This window comes from Grus americana, chromosome 1 (assembly GCF_028858705.1).
Source record: "Grus americana isolate bGruAme1 chromosome 1, bGruAme1.mat, whole genome shotgun sequence".
In the NCBI taxonomy this organism is placed as follows: domain Eukaryota; kingdom Metazoa; phylum Chordata; class Aves; order Gruiformes; family Gruidae; genus Grus; species Grus americana.
The window spans coordinates 62,214,941-62,235,728 of record NC_072852.1 but is presented as its reverse complement, the minus strand read 5'-3'; the positions used below and the strand labels follow the sequence as shown (position 1 = coordinate 62,235,728).

At 42.6% G+C, this 20,788-nt stretch overlaps 1 protein-coding gene across 4 annotated transcripts in view; it reads left to right on the top strand.

Moving 5' to 3' along the window:
* Nucleotides 1–17,868, top strand: part of TXNRD1 (thioredoxin reductase 1) — a 53,373-nt gene extending 35,505 nt beyond the window's left edge. For 3 of the 4 annotated variants that reach the window (XM_054813607.1, XM_054813612.1, XM_054813611.1), the window contains 2 exons: nt 1,541–1,675; nt 4,852–6,514. In XM_054813607.1, the coding sequence (XP_054669582.1) occupies nt 1,541–1,675; nt 4,852–4,914 (198 nt within the window). In that variant the 3' untranslated portion in view covers nt 4,915–6,514. Of the gene's footprint in view, nt 1–1,540; nt 1,676–4,851; nt 6,515–17,746 lie in introns of those variants that run through there. The other variant, XM_054813608.1, reaches the window with a different exon arrangement.
* Nucleotides 17,869–20,788: the final 2,920 nt, after the last annotated feature.

Sequence of the window (20,788 nt, the reverse complement as noted above, 5' to 3'; positions counted from 1 at the left end):
CACAAGACATATTACTAATTGGTCAAAAGAATTGATATGCCCGCCTCTGAATGATCATCATCTGTTTAATAAAAACTTAGGTGATTTTAATAATATGATTCATCTTAATTAATACAGATTTATCTTACTGCAGTCTCTCTAAGCATTGTATCACCATTTTGTAAAATTTGCAAACCTGTCTGGTTTTGCCCATCTCCTGTTTGTGGAGGAGTTTGCAGTAGTGTGGAAGCTGTTTCAGAACCCATGGTTATGTTCCTAATCCAAAGTTACTTAGGAAAATGAAAAGGTTGAGTGGTGATTTAAAGTGTTTGATTAATTTGTTTCCATTTCTTGTCCTGAAAATTGGGAACGTGTTTAAGCCTTTAGAGGTAGAGTTGAAAGTTTACCCTAGATGAAAACTTTGTTCAGTAACTATTTAAAACTGTAGTTTACCCCAGTTTTATTACTATGGTTTTATTTTTACATATGTACATATTTTTAAAGGAAAATAAGGATAATTCCATTTCAGCTATTACCTAATTATAGCTTTTCTTATTTGAATAAACCCTGTGGTAAGTCTCAGTCCTCAGGCTTACTGAAAGAAAAATAACATCGCAGTGTACTGGGTATCCACACTCCCTTATATGTGATATTTAGCGGCAGGAGCAGATAACTTTTGACACCCATCTAGGCTACATCTATGCTCAGCAAAACCTGATCAATGCCCTGAAACCTACTGAAGCCCACAGCAGTTGGCATTTGCTAAAGGAGACTTGCTTTTCATAGAGAAGCAAGCTTTCCTTTAAGAAAAGCGAATCAAGTCAGTACAGCTTGTTCTGTTGAGCGTTTGCTGAGGATACATGCTCGGTTGAACAGTAGTACAGATGAGAACTGTAAAGTAATAGTATCTTCCTTGTAACTGGGTGTCTTTCAGTGTGTTTTTGCTAGTTGGTAATTATCTCCCAATGACAGTGAATGCTGCAACAAGAGTCATTGTCAGTTTAGTTACAATGCACCTCTTGCCACATGTGTTAGCCAAACCTTTAGCTTGTGGCCCTTTCCTGCAAGCAACCATCAAACTGAAAGTTCCTCCATAGAAACACACCGTGTACCCACCCAGAACAGGCCCTGGTGTTGCAAACCTTTGTGCAAGGTGCTCACCTTGACTTAGGCAAGCGGTCTGTTGAAAGGAGTGGAATAGGTTGCCTGAATAAAATTTAAATGCATGTTTGCAATTTGGACATACGGTATAATCAAACATAGATCATGGTATGTGTTAACTTTGTGTGCTGTTGATGTAAACAGAGGACTCCTGCACAAAACTTTGTAATAAGGCTGATTCTTGAGTTCCTAGCTGAATCTTTTCAGAGGGAGAACAAAATTTATACCCGCTATCTCCCTTCTGTTGGTGCTAATGGTAGTTCACATTTGTGTGGTTACGTGAATTTGCAGTATGTTTTGTGAACTGATGAAATTATATACTCTGAGTAAGAAAACCTTACATGTCTAAAGAGAACTGAATGTATGACTGTGCTTGTATTTGATTATCTTTGGTATTTAGGAGAGAGTCATTGGTTTCCATGTCCTTGGTCCAAATGCTGGAGAAGTCACCCAAGGGTTTGCAGCTGCTATTAAATGTGGGATGACAAAAGAACAGCTGGACAGCACCATAGGAATTCATCCCGTCTGTGCAGAGGTTTGTATATGAAGTTACCTCATAGCCCAGCTTTCGTAGCATTCTGGGGTAAGGTGTTGGGAATCTGAATAGGAGAGCTCTATTAAAGAGATCCAAATCTGGGGGGAAGTAGAGGGGAGGGAAGGACAGGAAATTATCTGGTTTTAATCTGGGATTTATTTTTTTTTTAGTATGTTCATTTGTGTTTATGGTCTCCCCTAATCCAGTGCTCCCTCTACTGGGAAGTACAGAATTTTACTCCCACTCAGAGATCTGTTTATGAAGGCTTCAAATACTGTTTCTGCTAAAATGGTTGTCAAAGCTAATTTTTTTTAGATGTGTGTACAGGCTTATCAACTGGTGCTATAGAAGGGGACCAGCTATGTGACAATTATCTCTGTTAAATTCTACCCTTTTAAAGAACTCTCCTTTACTCTGTAGTACTTTACTTTTGAAGTGAAGTGCATGAGGCCACACAACCATCTTTTTTCCTGTGTTTGTCTTGTTGCTCCTCTTTAATGAAGAGCTTAATTTTCTCTAGTGGATGGGGGACAGCTCCTCGCAGGTATAAATCAGAGATGCTCCCCCTATTTTATTAGTATTACGACCACTTATATGAGCTGAGGATCCCTGCAAAAGCTGTGTATCACCTTTGTAAGTCTTTGTACAGAATCTGTGTTTTTACCTGCATGTGTTAGCTACAAAGTTTAACAGAGAGCACCAGGATGGTGGTCTGCAGGAGTGAAGTCTGCTTCTCTTCTTTTGTGTTTCCAAAGTGATACAGTATAAGCGATATAATAACAGCCCTATTAATGGAATGAACTGCTAGCAATATGAATCATCTTCAAAGCATCCACAATAGAGATTCTGTTGGATTTTTTTCTGTAGTATCATCTAATGGTGTTCTTGAAAGCCCTTGAAGAGGGGTTGCTGGTCCTTATCTTACCAGGGGCCCTGTGGAGGGGGAACTCTGAGTGAGGCATTCAAACCTGTGAACTCAAGTGGGATATTAGCATATGCAGTGTGAAGAGAGGATGATAGTCATAATTTATTCTGGACATCTGAGCTGCTAAAATTGAAACTGAATAGAATCATGGTTAGACATAATTTAGGGAGGTAATTTCAGATAATTGTATTTGTTTGAGTGGGGGAGGAAGAAGTTGGCTCAGGAGAAATACACTATTTAAAAGCTCCAGGGAACAGCAATCATTTTTAGTGCCAGTCTTCAAAAGGTTTTTTATGCCTGTTACTTAATTTAATCTCTTAAGCAGTAAACAAAAATCAAAGTGCAAGATGGTACACTCTGATTAAAAAAATGCTTAAAAAATGTTCGGAATTTGTGAGGACTGTGCATATCTGCATGAACAGAATGATGGATAATATCGGTGTTATTTTTACCTTACATCCATGTAAAAACTAAGGAAAATGAAGTCTGATCTGAGCAGGAAAGGGACAGTGTTGCAGGGTCAAATGCTGACATCTTCCCTGGTGTTAGTACTAAATCATTGCTCAAAGACACTCCCATGAGACTGAGAGCCCCATTTCTCACTGCTTTCAAATTAGAGCCAGATTTCACTTCTCTTATTAGAGCAGCATTTTATTTGGCAGAAAACATGAGTTCTGAATAGAACTTGCGAGGCAAAATACAAATAATGACGAGCACAGAGTTGATAGGACCTCAGCCTTACAGAGAATTACCTCTCAGCCTGGACTGTGCTGCGCTCCTTGAAATACAGGCATGTATAATCAAGCATCTGTGGTTAAGAGAAAGCGTGTTCTGAAAGCTGGGGTGATTCTTCAAGTTAGCTAATGATGGCTTTCCAGCCATTGGATCTAAGGTTTTGTCTTTACTTGAATCCTGTCAAAAAAACCCTCATGTTTCCAATAATTATCCAATTACTGAAGTTAGAGAGTTGTGTGGTCCCTGCAGCCTCTGGAACCGGCTAGCACACCCAGTTGGGCTAAGAAGAAAGCAGATAAATTTGGGGCTTTTTAATCTTTGTCTTTCAAAGTGAAATAATAATAAATGAAGATTCCCATATGTTATCAGTCTGTGGATCAGAACCAAAGAGTTAGAAACTCTGTCTCAAGCCAGGCATGATAGTTTAAATATATTGCTGTTCTTCTGCCATCTATATTAGACATGCATTTGTCTTCCTGATTTGTGCGTAATGCTTTACATGCTTATAGAAAGTGGAGAGGTATATCATTTATTGATGTGGCTCTCTGAAGAGCTGCTAGCAGCCTTAATGCAGCAAAGCTTCTGCTTAGAGAACTGTAGGGCTTTCAGATCCCCATTATCTTTAGATACTTCAGTGTTATTTGCATAACTGAAATGTGTATATACTTTATTCTGTGCTAAGTTTATTCTTCCTGAGAGATGGCTTTGATGATAGCTAATTATTGCAACTTTGAACCATTTAGATAGAAGTGGGTTTGATTTCCTTTTTTCCTTTCTCTATTGTATCTATGCAAAACTATGCAAGTATTTGCATAGTAAAGTTCTAATATTAAACAAGGGTTTGTAGAATTTTTCTTCTTGAATTTTGATACCTTTTAATTTTATAATAATTATTCTTGAAAATGTTGTTTTCTTTAATGTGACTTGAAAGTAGTAAAGATTGGACTTTTTCAAACTAGATGTACTAATTGTTTCTTAGCTATTGTCCAGAGAATACAACTCCCAGACGTAATACCTGCATCAGCAATCAGTTCCACATTTCTATTATATCTAGAAAGGTACAGAGGCAAAATTTATGTTCTCTCCAATGCTGTAGCCTTGTGTTAACTTTGTTAGGAAAGTGAAGTTATCTTTGAGCCATAGAGACACTTATTCATTAGGTGTACAGACCGCAGTTTATTATTGCTGAGCTCGTTCCCACTGTAAAAACTTAGGAGCGTTAAGATAAAAGGTGATAGAAATCCATGTGATTGCCTTAATTCTTTCTTTTCCACTGTAAAAGGAAGACCATAAGGTAAATGAAGAGAACAAAGGGTATTTGTATGCCTGAATGCTATTTAGTGGAAAGGATTTCAAATGTATGTTTTTCAATATTATTTTATTACTTTAAGAAATGGCAGCGGTTTTGAGCATTATGCCCAAGCTGATCTTCTAGAAGAGAAATTTCATTCTGGCCATACTAAATTGTGGGTTTTTTGGGTTGTTTTTTTTTTTTTTTTTTCTCCTTTCTCTTAAGGTATTCACCACTCTGTCTGTGACTAAGCGTTCTGGTGAAAATACCCTTCAGGCTGGATGCTGAGGTTAAAGACCCCCATTCTTGTAATTGCCAGAGACTGACTTTCATCGCAGTGCCTGACTTGTGCAATTCAGAAGAAAGGTTTTGAGAGAAGTCATCCTCGGGTGTCTGCAGAAAGGTGTACATCTTAGCCAGAGTGTTCCCTCATCCTAAGGAGAAGAGCACTGTTGGAGTCGGTCACTTGCGGTGATTGGCTGGCAATTAGCAACGCAATGGGAATATTGACTATGGAGCTGTTATTTAGCAGGGCATTGAACAAATGCTTTCATGAAGTCATAGCCTAAAGCCTGCATTGTCTGGTGGGCAGTGATGGAAGAACTGCTAGCACAGCTGGACAACAACTGTTTTAGTTTGGTTTTGTTCCTCTCTAGTTTCTTACCTGAACAAAGAACTTCCGAACTGAAGAATATTACCAGAAGTTCAGATAACTGTATAGTCCCTCTGTGTTCTAGGTTATAACACAGCAATTGCAAGGTCTCCTCATGAACACGCATTTTGCCAGCTCACATGTCTGTGGAAGGAAAATTGTATCTACATGCTTGATCATGAGGAAGAAGGTAGCCTTGGGAAAAAGTTTAGTACCATATTTCTTGGCTTCCAAACTGACTTCATTGTGACTTTTTATTTTAGAGAAACTTATTTGTGAAAAATTTCTCCTTGGTGAGACAAGAAAAATCCTTTTTATTAAGGCCTTGTTATACAGAAAGGGTTTGTGGGTTTTTTTCCCCTGACAGTAATAACTGCATATAACACAGATGTGATCTTAGCTTTATCTTGCAGCTTATGTGATGATAATTAATCAAATTTGGCACAGACAGAATTTCACTTTGGAATGAATTATACTTCCAAGAGCTCTGTGCAACTTTATTCAGTTGGAATAAATTCTTCCTTTCCAGGTGAGCTATCGTGCGCTGCACCATTTCAGGTCTAAATTGGCCAATTTGAATACAGCATTATTGTGATTTTCCTTCAGATTAGTGAACCTGTAGAATCAAAAAAAACAACAACCAAACAACACCTCCCCCAAAACAGACAAGCAACTAACACCTCCCCAACCTCCAAAAACCAACAGTGAAGAATCTATGTAGATATGGCCTAAAAGCTGTATTTAGTTCCATGTGTGCTTTGGTTTATATTTAATTAAAAAACCAATAATTTTAAAACAGAGGTTTCCATAAAAAAATAACAAATTCTTGAATATTTCTCCGGTTTTGGATAAACTGCATACATATTTATCAAGAAATGGTAAAAATGTCTCATTGTAGTGGAAATGAATGTGGGTTTTGATCTGTTTTTTCATTTCCCTCTGTTTTAGCAGAAAGGTTCGGATTACTTTTATTAAATGGTTCTTAGGAATTTAGTAGTGCGGTGTGAACAGGGGGTAAATTCTGCAGCCCTCTGGGCAAAATGCCTTATGCCTAAATTTCTACCTGGTAACAAATTCATGTATTTCTACTGGGATTTCTAGAATAGTACTGTAAGTTATTTTTCTAAACTCATATGTAACTGAAGGATTTTTAAACTTTTTGTATGGTATCAAGAACAGTCTGTGGTGGTATTTTTCTGGCCAATTTATTAAATAAATGGAAGATGCACAATCAGATGCTCATTTTGGTACTTCTTCGAAGCAAAGAAACCAGGTGACAGCAAGAGAAGGGGTTTTTTAAAGGCCAGAAGAGGGCACCTTCATAAACCCAGCTGTGATTTGTTTCAGTCTTGAATTTTGAAGGTAGGTACTTCCCTGAGAAAGAGGGTTTGGGGTGATTTTTAAGTGCTTTTTTTTTTTTTTTTTTTGCATGTTAAACATATGAGAAGGACATAGTTAAAAATAAGGACTGAACTAGGAAACCAACCTTCCACTCTTTGCACTAGCTGCCATCTATTTAACTTCTGAAAACCCAGGAGTACGGGTTGCTGAGCTGTTCGGCAGTGTAGCTGTTCATATTTAAGGACATGGATAGCAGCATTATTTTTAAATAAGTATGTAAGGAAGTCAGATCCTGGAGCGTAGGGAATAAAGGCATGTACTAGCTTGGCTTTGCAAGATTGGACCTACATGTATCTGTTCCTGTGGGTCATGTCATCATTAATAATGTGCATTTTTACCCTACTGACTTCACAATTCAGTAGTTGTTGGTTTTCATTACTTCTATTTTTACTTCAAATTTAAAACTGGGAAGCTTTTTATTGTAGGGCTTTTTTCTTTCTCTGGAAGAAAAATATTTTCTGGTGTGTATTTCTTTGTCATCTGTGCATGATGATAGAGATACATAGTATATGATAACATCCCATAAGGATGTATTAAATGCCAAAGCAAAGTACTTTTAATGTTTATATCAAATTAAAAATACATTTGGTAATGCATGCTTTGGAAGTATATACTAGAAAATGTAATAAATGGTATTTATATTCAGCTCATATTAGTTATTATTTTACCAGAGTGTGAGTGAGAATGATCTTCAGGTATTACAGATAAACATGCAGACAGCAAATTTCACAGACTTCAGTGGGGAATTGGTAGAGTTTCACTGAGTTGTTGGAGCAATCCTAACTTTCCTCTAAGCCTTGTACTCAAACTTGCATCCTGCCTTTCCTCCTTCGAGACCTGCTGCCTGCCCAGAGTCCCAGTGCAGGAGATTCTCTCGTCATAGAGCCGTACGATGGGGCAGGACCAGTTCTAGAGGAGGTGGATCTCCTGAAGATGTCATGAACGCTGGAGGTTTCACGGTAGGGCAGGTGTCTTGCTGTGCCTTGTGGGAAGACCTTGCGCTCGTAAAGCTTGCTAACGATCGTGTCTCTGGCTGTGCCACCGTGGCACGTCCGTCACTCCATGATGCCGCGTGGCAGCTGGTGGATGGCTGTAGGGGAAAAGCCGTGGCTGTGTGCTGCTGGTGCACGTCGTGCCAACACAAGAGCGTGAAGAAGGGGCCAGATGGCAGAATCTGTTACATAAATCTATCAACACTTGATAGACTCCTTTCATGTCAAAATATGGTGTAAATGTTTGTGGTAAAATGGCAGCTTTGCCGAGAGTGAAGTTTGAGAAGCCCTTTCTCTTTGATGACCTGCTTTTCTGATTGCTCAGCTGTCCTCTGCATGGGGTGGTGTGAGACTGCTTTCTTGCCAAGGCCTATTTGGCCTCCAAAGATAAACCAAACCTAAAAAAAAAACAGAAAAGAAGGTACCAAGGGATCTGCCACACCACAAGCCTCCCTTCTCCATGCACAAAACAGTAAAGGGGCCCTGAAAGATTTCTGTCCCAGAAGCACTGGATTGTGGTTGGGGGCTGCCGACAGGGAGGTGGCAGTGGAGCGGGGGCTCGGGCATTTATCAGTGAGGTCGGGAAGGCATCATGTGGTGGGGAAAGGTGAAGGCAAAGTGCAGGGCAGAAGCTGCGATGTTGTCTGTGAGGGGAGCAGCAGAGGGCTTGGAGCGGGGGGGTGTGCATGTTCAAGAGCCCTCCCCAGAGACCGCTGAGCTTGGGAAACACGGGAGGGCCTGTGCAGTGATGGGCCACCTTTTGGCTGGGCCCATCCTGCGGGGCTTGTGGGAGCCCACGGATCTGAACCACACGCTTTGCTTTGCCTGGCTGGGATATTGTGACCGACCCCAAAGGTGTATCTGGAAAGTGCTTGTTGCTGAAGGGCGGGGGACGGACAGATGGATGCTGCTGGGTGCCCTCAGGGGGACACTCCTCTCCCTCCCCAGCTGGGTGAAAGCTGCCCTTTCGGAGGTGAGGGATGGCATTATTCTGAGAGACTGCGAGGCCTCAGGGCCAGGCGTCTCACAGGCAGTGTGGGCAGAGTGCCGTGCCTGGGGACTTACTGCTGGCACCCAGAGGAATAGTTGCCTCTGTTGAGGCAAGATGCCCGTGACCTGCCGATCCACCTTTTTGTCCCAGTGAAAGGCACGGCCTGTGGGCTCCCAGGCCTTGCCCCATGTGGCCAAGGTCCGGCTTGCCTGTAAGGACTCACCCCACCACAGAAGCTGCTGCGTGGGGCTGCAGGACGCTGCCCGTGGGTGAATCGCACCTCGGTGGGGGAGCAGCTGCACCTCCTGCAGGGACCTGGGGAGTCACTTCGTTTCAGGGACTCACTTCCCCCCTGCATGGGCCCTGTTTCCACCACTCTTGTTCTGCTCCCATGCTCCAGGCAGAGGTCTGCTGGATTGCTGGGGTTTTTTTCTTTTTATGTTGGGTAAAGTTATATGTTCGTCTTCCTTTTATTTGCCAAATGCTCCTGACCCGTGTTCTGATGGGCAGACTTTGACTTTCCACATATGATTCCTTTCTCATTCAATTGCCTTTTGTACCTCTCCTTTCCTGTTAAATCTTCCTAGTTACAGACTTGTCTGAAGTTCTCCCACAGCTTTTTTACCTCTTAAAATCACAAACTAAGCTGACACACATATATCAGGACAGAGAGAGAAGGCTTTCCTTTCCCTGGCAAAGCTGTGTGGCCTTGCTCAGGACCACTGGTGACTCCTGACCTGCCCCACCACCTTGGCTGACCATCAGGTACCTGCCAGGGTGGCCAGACTCCTCCATATAGCATCCTCTGCTACTGAGCCCATCCCCTGCTGCAGCTAGCCACTGCGGGCCCACACAAATGTCCGTCCCCATCTTTAGACTTTAATGGGAGCTGACCTGGGCACATAGTGACAAATTTGCTGCTAAAATCCAGCTGCTTCTTTCTTCCGTATAAACTTGTCTCAGCGAGCACTTCTTTTCCTGATAATAGGTTTTACTCTAGGTTAAGCAGAGTAAATCAAGCTCTGCCTATTGCTTGCTTTCCAAAACGAATGGTAACACATTTAGCCTAAAGATCTGATTTCCCTTTTAATGTCAGCGTAAATTGACAGGCAATACCACCCACAATGAGAAATGCATGTGTGCTGTGTGGTGTGATGCGAGGCAAACAAAAGCAGTGACTTGCATTTGGGTTTGACCTGGAGTTGGTCTTTCCACTCTGAGGATTCTGCTCTGTTTTTTATATATATATAAACACATACACACATGCATTTAGGTAGAGAGAGAGATATATATGTGTGGATTGTGGGATAGGACTACTCAAGGTCTCTCCAGGCAGATTTTCCCTTGGGTGACACTTTGGTGTTGCTACGTCATGGAAGGAAGGAAGGTCCCAGAGAGAGAAACTGCATGACATTAAGCGAAGGCTGTTTAGTGTTGTAGCGTAACCGCCTCTTGTGAGGAGCCTGGTTGTCCCAAAACCACCAGCGTATCTGCAAATAAAAGCTCACAATTTGTAGTAACTTTCCCTGAGGTGCAGGGAGGCTGTGATGGAGCCACGTGCGGCAGAGGGCACGGCAGGTCAGCACTGCAGTGGCAGAGGCAAGGGGGATGCAGAGAGACTCGCACCATCCTTGTTTGTGTTTTTCTTGGCTCTGATAGCACCGTTTCTCCCTTAGCTCTATGGCTGCTAAAAATAACGGCCTTAAATTAATGGTTTATGTTTGCATTAAACTGTTAAACTTGCATTGGTCACTCCAACACCACACACCAAAACTTCTGTTTATTGCACATTTATAGCTTATATGAGATTCCTCAAGGTTTCTTTTTGGTAGCTGAAGTCAGATGCATAATACCAATTACACAGGTGTTTGCTTTTTCTTAGGGCAGTGTTTTCTCTAATTAAAAAGAACCTCAACTTAGCTGAGCGGGATTTTACAGCTTGCGAGTCCCGAGTGTCATGTGTCTCCCAGAGCTCTGGCAGGAGTCACGGATCTGGATGCCCTAAAATCAGGCTGGTGCCTACCCCTCAATCTGCCCCTGAGCTCGGGTGCCTGCCTGTCGGGGGTTCGATTTGCTCCCAGCCTGGCCCCTCAAGGCTGCTGGGGAGCACGGGGGGCTCAGTGCTTCGCAAGGAGTGAGAGATGGTTGTTGACCACATGGGCTGAAAGTCCCTATTTCTACACCTTGTTCCTGTGCTCCCAAGTGCTGCCACGTTGAGCACGTGTCAAACTGAGGGAGGAAATGTGGTGTTTCAAAAAGTTTCCTTCCAGCAGCAGACTTTACTTCCCTCCTGCCATGGAGCTGTCATTTCTCCCACTTCATCATTAGCTTCTCATTCAGATAGGCTGAGTAATGGCCATCGTAGTTCTATCCCAAGTACGTGCCATGTGCCATCTGCTTGACCCAACGTGGTGGAGCATTTGTGGAGGCTGGGCCAGGAATCTGTGGTGCCCTTGGCCGATCCGCTGATCTCTCTTGGCTCCACCTCTCCATCCCATGGTTCACGGGCCGTGCTATGGCTCCTGTGCATGGTGGGAAGCTCCCCTTGAAGGGACGTGTTGGAGCAGGGTCAGCTCAGGAAGAGCAGAAAGGTGTGTGAGATGAGCATGCTCCCTGGGGGCTTCAATGCTGGACTTGTGGGTTATTTCTGGAGGACATTTAGTGGGTAGAACCTGTCCCAGGACTGGCATGGGTGAAGGCAGCCTCTTGGGGCTATCTCTGCAGATAACCTCACCTCAGGACCACTCTGAGCAGCTCTTACTGCAGGGCCAGGGGAGGAAACGAAGCAGAGATGCTGCTAACCCCTTTAAACGTGTTATTTTAATGAGTCTGACAGACGGGTATCAACCTATGTTTATTTTTCTGCTATCTGATGTACAACATTAAAAGAAAACAATGGAAAATGTATGTGAGCTGAGGCTCTGTACTCAAACAGCTATTGGGCTCAGTTTAATGCCTTGGACCAATTAAAGCACAGTCGTTAGGCTGCGACATGAGATGAGAAATATGTCAGAGTTTGTGCCTGCGTGCCTTTCAATTGAGGAAGCTAAAAATGAAAAATGTGTGTCAAAGCAAGAGCTAGACTCTTGACTAGGCTGGGGACGTGTACGTGAACCATCAGCTGGGTATGCTCTGAAGTACCTTTGAAGGTAAAGTCATGGTGGAAATCAAAGCAACCTGAAAAGAAAACTGGTGGGGAAGTTGCCACAGAGCACCTTAAAGTGGTGTCTCTGTTTTAGACATGCTGCCTCCTACAAATTAGACAGAAGAAAAGAGATGCACTCAGGAAAAGTGAGATGCTACTGATTTTCTTAGAACAAGAAGAATGGTACCGAGTCATATTTAAATCTCACAGAGCTTTAAAACTCTGCGTTGATACATATTTACTTTTGCTTTAATCTGCTTCTCTTTCTCTCTTCTCCCTTTGTTTCTTTACCAAGTTTTTGCTCTTTTAGACTTGTCTTGGGGAGTTCTCCTGGCACAGGTCTTTAGCAGTCCTAAGACCATCAAACTTGTGGGAAAGGCAAACAAGGAGCAATGATTCACTATTTCTCACCAAACAAGAGCTACAGCTAAATCAGTCAATGCAAAAGAAAACCTCAGTCTTCCTTACGCATAACTAAATGGAAGTCACTGCCACAGGATGTTATAGTCTAAAAATACACCTATGTTGAAAAAGACATTAATTGTATTCGTGCAGGGTGGGAGGTTAGTAAAATAATGATCTAGCTTTAGCTTAGGATGCAGGATACCCTTAAACCACTGAGTGCTGGAAGCTTGCGGGGGAGGAGAACCTACAGGAAGCATCACTCTGTATATTTAATGTATTGAGGTTTTTTTGGTTTTGTTTTTATATAACCTTTAACTAATCATCTTATCCTGGGAAACAGGATATCACATTAAAGGGAACTATGGCATTAGGCTCTTCATGCTTAGTATTACCCTCCTTGGGGTCTGGTTTGTTCAAGCCTTCCAAAATGGATTTATAATTCTTTGGTCTTTCTGAGGCTCAAACTTTCCATGCCTCAAAGCTTTCCACTCCCAAGTTCTGCCATGCTCTCTGCCGTGGGGATGAGTTGGAGGGAGCTGATGTGACAGCTGAACCACAAAGGTTTCTACTTGGGCCTGTTCCCCAGAGACACCTCCAGTCTGCTCAGACCTTTCTGTCCCTCAGATGGCATCTTCACTTTCCACTTCCGAGGGGCAGCAGTGAACTTCCCAAGCTGGGACATTGCCACGGGAGAGCCCACCTTTCAGCCTCTCTCAACCGAGACAAGAGCTTATCTTTTAGATTCTCAGCAAGCAGCCTGAAGTAATAAGGCATGAACTTAAACTAAACCTGTGCAAATTATATTGAAATTTAATTAAATATCCTCCCAGGATTTTTTGAATATTGAACTAAGTTGGTTTAAATGTCATCTTTCATCAAATCTCCAACATGTAATACTGACAAGGCTTTTTCTTTTAAGTATAAAATGAAGCATTTTTTAGTGAAGTGTTTGAGTTTACAAAAGATTTGCTTCCTATGAGATTCACTGTTAGCCTGGCAGCTTACATGCAAGGTGGTTTGTTTCCATTTGGAGTCGTTCTGGTATGGCACAGATAGAATCATAGAATTGTTTAGGTTGGAAAAGACCTTTAAGATCATCAAGTCCAACTGTTAACCTAGCACTGCCAAGTCCAACCACTAAACCATGTCCCTAAGCACCACATCTACACATCTAAATACCTCCAGGGATGGTGGCTCAACCGCTTCCCTGGGCAGCCTGTCCCAATGCTTGACAACCCTTTTGGTGAAGAAATTTTTCCTAATATCCAATCTAAACCTCCCCTGGCACAACTTGAGGCCATTTCCTCTTGTCCTATCGCTTGTTACTTGGGAGAAGAGACCAACACCCACCTGGCTACAACCTCCTTTCAGGTAGTTGTAGAGAGTGATTAGGTCTCCCCTCCTCAGCCTCTTTTTCTGCAGGGTAAACAACCCCAGTTCCCTCAGCCGCTTCTCATAACACCTGGTCTGTAGACCCTTCACCAGCTTCATTGCCCTTCTCTGGACATGCTCCAGCACCTCAATGTCTTTCTTGTAGTGAGGGGCCCAAAACCAAACACAGTACTTGAGGTGTGACCTCACCAGTGCCGAGTACATGGGGATGATTGTTTCCCTAGTCCTGCTGGCCACACTATTCCTGATACAAGCCAGGATGCTGTTGGCCGCCTTGGCCACCTGGGCACGCTGCTGGCTCATATTCAGCTGCCTACTGACCAACATCCCCAGGTCCTTTTCTGCCAGGCAGCTTTCCAGCCACTCTTCCCCCAGCCTGTAGCGTTGCCTGGGGTTGTTGTGACCTAAGTGCAGATGTTGCAAGGTACGTTTGCACTGTCGCTAAAGAGTATCGTTCTCCTCCAGTGGTGCTGTGAGCTGGCATGCAAAAATGGCATTATCCAGCCTAAGAATTTTCAGCCAAGAGAGTTATAACCCTGCCTCTATGTGCAGATGCTCTTGTACGTGGCTGCCAGGGAATCCCCCGTGTGTCTGCTGTGGTTGTCAACATCAACCACCATGGACCTAGAAGGATTATAATAATTGTCTCTGGAGGGTGAATTGTACTGGAAACTGCAAACTCAGTTCCCTACTGAGCTCACTGCCAGCGTGCATGTTTGGAGAAAGAAGTTCTTCCTGGCCAGCCCTGTGTTCACTTGTTATTCAGTCTGGTGGATTTTCTTTTTGGTCCTTCTCTCCTTCTTTCTCAAGACTATTCCTGAAAGAGGAAAAAACCCACCAAAACAAAAAAGAGGTTAAGAATTGAAATAATGAAAAATACAAATTGTTAACAGGAAGCTGTGTTCTGCCTTTTTTCCCTCCCCCATGTTAATTGTCTAAGGACTGAAAAGGCTCATCAAGCAGCCAGATGAGCAGTGGAGGGAGTGATGGGGTGGGAGCAGAGGACAGTAGGATCAACCCTTTTGGTGACAGAACTAGTCTAACAGATCAGCTCAGCCTATTTCACTTCCAGACAGGTGCCTAAAAATACCTGGTGAAGTGGGAATTTTCTTCTTGAATTCCCCTTGTGCATCCACTTGTAATTTTCATTTTAAGGGAGACTTACTCTGTCTTCTAGTTCATAGTGGTTTGGAAGACAACTATTTAGCCTGAACAGTCTTACCAACTCTTTGCAGCTCCAGGATAGCGTGGGTGGGCTATCTAGAGCCAGAATGACTGTGTCTCCATGGCCTGATGGCTCAGTAGTTGTTTTGTTTGAAAGCTCTTCCACACAAGTTTCTTGCCTCCATAAAGCATTGAGTCTCTAAATCTGCATTGCTCTAAAATAAAAACCAAATAGGAAATATCTACTGCTTGCAATGAAGGCCCCATCTGTAATCAGCATGTCTATGGTAGAGCAGAGGTTCTCATTCTTGAGTGGTTTCCTACCACTCAACCAAGGGACAGGTGGTAGTTTTCTTGTTAACTTGGAGTTAAGGAGATGATGGCCCTGCCCCACAGCTTCAAAGAGATGGTGGTGGTGTTCACAGATGGGGCTGATCATTTCTGTTCTGGGATACCAGGCTGCAGGGCAGGCAACCATATCAGCAGCTCAGTCTCTGCAGAAATTCTGTGGATGTTGCAGCTTTATGGAGAGTTGGTGGAAATTTCAGCAGCTTGTTTCATTGTGATTTCTTCTGATACTTGCTGTTGATCCCAAAATCCCACAGATACAGTCTTTTGGTAGCATTTGGCCCTTTCCTTCTGGTGGGTGGAAGTGTAGAGATTTGTAGATTAGCGCTCAAGGGGATAGAGACTGAGAGATATATCTTGCCCTTGAAGATCTTTGTTGTTACATTCTAAATAATTTTATCTGAATTTTACACCACGTGGAAGTTTGGCACAGAGAACCAGCTGCACCCACCTGATACACGGCCATTCCTAATCACCAAACTTGACAGCGAATAGTCAGAGGATGATGTCATTTAGTAGAACGTCATACTGAGACTCATATTTTCTACTGCAAAACTGCTTTTTCTTTCAGTGGCACAAGTGGTATAAAACTTACACAGTTGGGAGAGGGCTTCTCTCACACTGAGGTGAGTCAGAAGTGGAAGCCATTTAAACACAATGCAGATTCTTGTTTTATTTATGTTACTATTCCAGTGTCAGCCAAGACCCAAGTTGGGCTTGGCATATGACAGTGCCAATAGCAGTCCAAATTTCTAGGTCATCCTGTCTCTCTGCACAATTTGGAAAATGCAGATGCAAGTGTCTAAGACAGGTGAGATGTCTTGCTGTTGGAGATACTGGTATCTTTCCACAGGTTATAGCAGAAGCTACCACTTGAGATAAACACCTACCTTTTAAATGGCTAAAGACAAGACAGATCCCACCCCAGGGGATGTGAAGCCTTGGCAGAACTGACTGCTCTGGACTGTGATATAATGATACATATTTCAGTGGAGGTGGGTTTCTGTGCTCTAAGTGAGGATGAGCCATCTCCGTGGATCAGTTACTTAATCCTGTTAATATAAATAGAGAATTTTTGTTGTGATGGCACCAACTTGATTCCAGCTGGCATTAAAAGCTGTCATTCTGGTGGGCAGACAAGCCAAGTTAGGAACAGCTACAGGAATTGATTTACCTCTCATGTAAGGCAGAATGATATGTCACAACAGAGCATCATGCAGAAAATACCCAGCCCCCTCTAAATTACCCCCGCTCCTCAGGCTGGGCAGCATGCTCAGCCAGTGTGGCTATACCGCTGCCAGCACCCAGGTCTGAGGCTCTCAAAGCTAACGTCAGTATCTCTGCTTCGTGCTTCACTCTGCTGTGTGGATCTTTTCAGAGCCCAGGCAGAGCTGGAAGAGAGGACAGCGGCAGTGTGCTGCAAATAGGAAAACCACATCCTCAGTCAGGCAAATCAACATACTGATTTTGCTGTCATCTACACCAGAGAGGGGATCTGACTCCTGCCCAGTCCTGCCCCACGGTCAGTACCCAAGGCTGACCCTACACTGATTTCTTCCAGCCTTTCTTTCAAAACTTGTCTTTGTAGGATTGTTAGTTTGGTGTGGCCAGTAAGAGTCATTTTTTTCTTTTAATGGACTCTAAAGACCAAACGGTCTAAGCTCATGTGACTTGTTAATTAAAGTCATAGTCAGCAAGCATAAAATTGTACTCAGCCACCCAAAGAGGGTGAGACTGTACTTGCCAGTCTGTGCAATTCAACATGCATTTTAAATCGCATCTATTTATAACCAATTTGTTTACAGAAAACAGTCTAATAGGAAAGTTTATAACTTCAATAAACTTTACAGAAAATTTTTTTTTCTTTTCTTTCTCTTAACATGCTACTCGAGGAGCACAGCAGAGCTGTCATTATTAACTTGCCTGAAAATTGCTGAAAATCACCCAGGGTACCTGACTTTCTGATATATTTTTATATTGGTGTGTTTCCTACAAGAAACCACCGATTTAGTACAAGTCCAGAGCGTTCCTGGTTATGCAGCTTGGCATGCAAACAAAGCATTCTGGAAGTACATAGGCATTGGCTAACAAAAGCAGCGTCCCACAAGCAGCATCCTCCTCCCCCTCCAGCAGCTATGTGGAATTAGAGCTTCGTTTGCTTTTGCATGTGGAATTAGAGCTTTGGTTACGAAACCTATGAAATAATTTTGTTTGAGTGTTAACTTAGCAGAATGAAATCTTGTTTTACGGAGGATATATTTGTATCTGCGTTAAACAATGCTGCTTTTTCAAAAGACAAAAAATAGCATTACTATTCAAAAGTGGAAAATGACATTATTATTCGCAGTGGAAAATGTCATTGCTGCGCTGATAGCTGTTGACAGGTACTTGTCGTAGTTTAGTGCTGTGATGTGCTAATTATTCTGAAGTTCAATCAGATGGCATTTTGTGTTTTCATTTCAACTGTAAAAACACAGTATTTGTGACATGTTGACAAGCGCATGTTTAATTGCTCCATGGATATCTTCCAAGCTCGTGTGTTTTCCACTTACTTTGTGAAGAAAGATGCGTAATTAGCTCCAAGGCTACAGGGTATGTTGCTCATTATTGAATTTTCATTTCCTCTGCAGTGATAAATACAGAATGGTGGCAGATATGAAACCCCATCTTTGGTGCTGAACACTACCTCAACTGGATTGCAAAGGTGGAGAGTTCTGGCTGATTTTGCAAATGAAGGTCATGACCACCCGTGGTGAGACCCTGTCCTCCTTCTCAACTTCTCTCTGCCTCACTTCCCTTCACAGGTCTAGAGTCAAAAGGACAGGATCCAAATTATTTAGACATTAAAAAGGTCAACTAATGTATCTGAGGACAGACTTTATTATTGGTACTGCTCCAGATTATAGCTGATGTCTTCCTTGCTTATTTCTTTGTGCCTGTGTGTGTTCATCTCATCAGTGTCAGGGTTATGGTCTTCAGTGATGAAAAAAGCCAAATGTTACAATTGCTCCAGTCCAGCTGAAAGCAAATGAATTGGGCAGGTGTAACTAGAAATAGAGTCCAGCTGCCTCTAAGTCCGAACGTCGCCTTTCTCGGAACTCAAGGGGATCTGAATCTAACCACCACAGCTATTGACTCTGCAGGTACAAAATGCACATCCATGCTTAGATACTGAATCTTGTCCCTAGTAGGAGATCAGGATAGGTGTTTTCTCAGTGGTATACAAGCTGTTAGTCTGCAGCTGTACAGGCCTGGACTCTGACTCAGGAACTGCCTTCTGGTCCTACCTCTTATGGACCTGCCCAGTATTGTAAAGCATGGTAATGAGGCAATTAACAGAAGACTGAACTCAATGCGAAAGTTATTTACACTAATTCCAGTTTTCACTGGAGCTGAAAGCTGCCATGTTGAATCCTAGCAAGGAGAGCTCTGAATAAATCTGCTAACCAGAGAGAGATCCAGGAGCAAAAAAAAAATCAAGGTTACTTAACCTTCTTCCCTTGCAAGGATATTCTTCAGTTGCTTATCCAAATCAAGCAGCAGAAGGCGGCCTTTGGGTGCACATACACATTAGGTTGGCATCAATCAGGGTTCACTACATGCAACTGTACAGAAATTATAACTGTGACAGTTGAGGTTTTTTTCCAAAATGCATTATATGGATTGTTTTAAAGACAGACACATAGATCTCTTTCCTCAGTTAGAAAATAGTTTGAGTGTAAATTAGGTTAATTCTTTGTTTGCTGCTTGATTAGCAGAAGCCCTAAGCCAGCCCTGTAGACCCAGGAGTATTCAGACTCACAGGCACATGAGACTAGCTCCAAAGCAGCCTGGCTTGTTTTTGTCCTTTCAGAAACTGTCTAGATCAGAAGCATTGATGTCCTTTGTAAAGTGATTCATACTTGTTGAGAACCTATGTGACAGGGAGAAATGATGAGCTGGTGCTAAAAATCATTACTGTGGTCTTTCCTACTTGATCTGGAAGAAGCAGGTACATGGTTATGACTCAAAAAACTTCCTTCTGCTCTCCTTCCCAGCACTGTCATCCCCCTTGGCTTGGTTAGCTGCTCTTTGGGTTCAACCTGTCTGTCCCTCGTGATGGCACATCAACAAGCTCCATTACAAGTAAGTTTAAACATGCCTGTTTGAAAGGGAGACTGGTTAGGTATGGCTATGTGGAGGTTGGTGCAGGAGCTTGCCTTGTGTTTCTCCTGTGGTGTTCAGGGATACAGCATGAACAATTTTAGGGCAATTTTAATGTTGAATGACAGTTCTGCCTCATTAATTCTTGTTATATTTAGAATTCAGAACAGCCAAAGTGTTTGAAGGACCAGTCAATCAACCTGTTCCCTTCTCTCTCTTCCCCTTTAACCTTAGAGTTCCCTGCCTCTCCTCTTATGCTAAACCTCTTATGCTCCAAGCAAGCTGGGAAGCAAAGCAGGGCTCATCTGAAAGGGACAAACTTTGCGCTTAAATTTCAGTATGCCTTCCCTGAAACCTGAGCTGGGGGAGGAAAGCTTATGCAATGTCACAATGAGCTTGCCAGGATCCTCCAGCAAAGAGTATGCAGCCAAGATGTAATATTTATAGCTTAAATAAAATTACAAGGGAAATAATTTGATTAAAACCACAACAAAGAAGAAATCAGACATATTTCTCCTTTTCTTTGCTGGTGCAAGGACCAACCACTGTGGTACGAGAGATATCCTCATCAGAGCCTTCTGCTTTTCTTTTGAAATGACCATAAAGTTATTCTGTTCTGCTCTTCTGCCTCCTAATGCTATTTATTTAAAAACAGCTTTTCTTCTCATAAGACTAAGTCAAATGGTTTTGATATGTAATCTCTTACTCTGGTATTTGAGGGAAAATGCATTCATTTGTTTTCATACACTGATATATTGGCAGTGATTGCATTAAAGAGATACAAGCTATTCCCTCCTTCCCCCTGCACTGTGACAATTTTTGAGTATAATAGCTAGTGAAATGAGTATCTTGTGGTAGAATTAGGAAACATGAAAATAATTACTAGTGCAATTGCCATGTCTCTCAAGTGGCATGCACAGTTTAATGTCTCTAGCTTGTTCAAAACTGTAATACAGTCTTAGTTCCTTGTATTGTGCATTTGCCCATATTTATTAGACAAACAAGACAGTAACTCTTGTCATCTGTACACCAGACTGACGTTTTCCTTCCCTCCAGGTTGATGAAAGAGAGCCAGTTCGGGATTTGCAAACTTTTGTATACCTCTAGTTTACATTAGGTTTGTTTATTCCTATAAGCTTGTGGATGTCCAATGGTCTTCTGAGCAGCACTGTGCACGAAAACAGACAGGCAAAGGTGCTGAAGTTTCTATAGACACCCCCACACACACACACACCCACAGAGCGCCAGAGCAGGCAAACAAGCTTGGAATTAATCAAATTTTATCTCCAATGTGCTGCATGAGAAGAAAATATTACTGCTGTGTCAGAGCACTTGGGGGGAGCTGCCACACTCTGGAGATGGCGGGACCACAGAAATAGATAAATTGAGGTTTGCGTTGCTACAGCTCGTACTATACCTGTTCTGCATATGAATGGAAAGCTTGAGTCCTGGCACTTACCATTTTGGCAACCTTCCTGCATTTAAATATTACTTTGTCAAGCTTTTCAGCTTTTTAAAATACAGCGATT